Source organism: Pterocles gutturalis, unplaced genomic scaffold (assembly GCF_000699245.1).
Source record: "Pterocles gutturalis isolate BGI_N339 unplaced genomic scaffold, ASM69924v1 scaffold44294, whole genome shotgun sequence".
NCBI lineage: Eukaryota > Metazoa > Chordata > Aves > Pterocliformes > Pteroclidae > Pterocles > Pterocles gutturalis.
In genome coordinates this window covers 7,027-8,756 of record NW_010137311.1, presented here as the reverse complement: position 1 = coordinate 8,756, position 1,730 = coordinate 7,027, and the positions used below count along the sequence as shown (strand labels likewise).

The 1,730-nt window shown below is 60.1% G+C and overlaps 1 protein-coding gene across 1 annotated transcript; it reads left to right on the top strand.

Annotated features, from left to right (window-relative positions):
* The first annotated feature begins 490 nt into the window (after positions 1-490).
* On the top strand, positions 491-1,691 carry MAB21L2 (mab-21-like 2 (C. elegans)). Its single transcript, XM_010082576.1, has one exon. The coding sequence runs from the start codon at positions 576-578 to the stop codon at positions 1,653-1,655; it is 1,080 nt and encodes a 359-aa protein (XP_010080878.1). The 5' UTR covers positions 491-575; the 3' UTR covers positions 1,656-1,691.
* The last annotated feature ends 39 nt before the right edge of the window (positions 1,692-1,730 follow it).

The window sequence follows — 1,730 nt, the reverse complement described above, 5'->3', positions numbered from 1 at the left end:
CGCTGGCGGTGCCACGGACTGAAAACCAGAGAGAGAGCGAGCGGGAGAGGCAGACAGACAGACACAGAGCTCACTCTTCCGCTCTGGGCATTGCTCGCATTCTTCTCCTCCTCCTCCTCTCGTGTGCGGGTTTCAACTTGGACCGGCTTTGCTGCGGGGACCTTCTGCGCGTCCTGGGGAACTTTCTTTGGGTTTTGGTTTTGCTTTTTTTTTTTTTTTTTCCATGAACTCTTTCAATAGCACTTTGGTCGGGGGGGTGGGCGCCTGAAGCAGCGCAAACCTCCCTACCCCCACCGCCACCCAAAAACTTTCCGCTCCGGGGGAGCCCGCGGGGGCTGCCCGCTGCTCCGCCACCGGCCCGCTCCTCCTCCGCTCCTTTGTGCTTCATCGTCCCCCCTGATTTTTTTTTTTTTTTGGTTGTCTCTCCCTGGCGCGTCGCTGCCGCTTTTTTCCCGGAGGGGGTGGGAGTGTGCGATTTGGCCGGTGCCCTCCGCAAAGCTGCAGCCACCGCTAAAGCATTGGATCCCTCAACGTACTGCGAGAGCCCGGTGTACAGCCCGGACCTGTGCCCCAACATGATCGCCGCCCAGGCTAAGCTGGTTTACCAGCTTAACAAATATTACACGGAACGCTGCCAGGCTCGCAAAGCAGCCATCGCCAAAACCATCCGGGAGGTGTGCAAGGTGGTGTCGGATGTGCTGAAGGAGGTGGAGGTGCAAGAACCTCGCTTCATCAGCTCCCTGAGCGAGATCGACGCCCGCTACGAGGGGCTGGAGGTGATTTCTCCCACCGAGTTCGAGGTGGTGCTTTACCTCAACCAAATGGGAGTCTTCAACTTCGTGGACGATGGCTCCCTGCCGGGCTGCGCCGTGTTGAAGCTGAGCGACGGTCGCAAGCGCAGCATGTCCCTCTGGGTGGAGTTCATCACCGCCTCGGGATACCTGTCCGCCCGCAAGATCCGCTCCCGCTTCCAAACGTTGGTGGCCCAAGCCGTGGACAAGTGCAGCTACCGGGACGTGGTGAAGATGATCGCGGACACGAGCGAGGTGAAGCTGCGGATCCGGGAGCGGTACGTGGTGCAGATCACCCCCGCTTTCAAATGCACGGGGATCTGGCCACGCAGCGCGGCGCAGTGGCCCATGCCACACATCCCCTGGCCTGGTCCCAACCGGGTGGCGGAGGTGAAGGCGGAGGGTTTCAACCTGCTCTCCAAGGAGTGCTACTCGCTGACGGGCAAGCAGAGCTCGGCGGAGAGCGATGCCTGGGTGCTGCAGTTCGGTGAAGCCGAGAACCGGCTGCTGATGGGCGGCTGCAGGAACAAGTGTCTCTCGGTGCTGAAAACCCTCCGGGACCGGCACCTGGAGCTCCCCGGGCAGCCCCTCAATAATTACCACATGAAGACGCTGCTGCTGTACGAATGCGAGAAACATCCACGGGAGACCGACTGGGACGAGGCGTGCCTGGGGGACCGGCTGAACGGTATCCTCCTGCAGCTCATCTCCTGCCTGCAGTGCCGGCGCTGCCCACACTATTTCCTGCCCAATTTAGACCTCTTTCAGGGCAAACCCCACTCGGCCCTGGAAAGCGCTGCCAAACAGACCTGGAGGTTAGCCAGAGAAATCCTCACCAATCCCAAAAGCCTCGACAAACTATAGGGTTAACACCCTCCCCTCCCCTGCGCGCACAAAACTGGCCCTCCGTAAACAACAAACAGCGCCTAAAAAACTTTT

What these genes read in the sequence shown, in the direction of transcription:
- MAB21L2 (XM_010082576.1), top strand. Translation starts at nt 576, where the DNA reads ATGATCGCCGCCCAGGCTAAGCTGGTTTACCAGCTTAACAAATATTAC.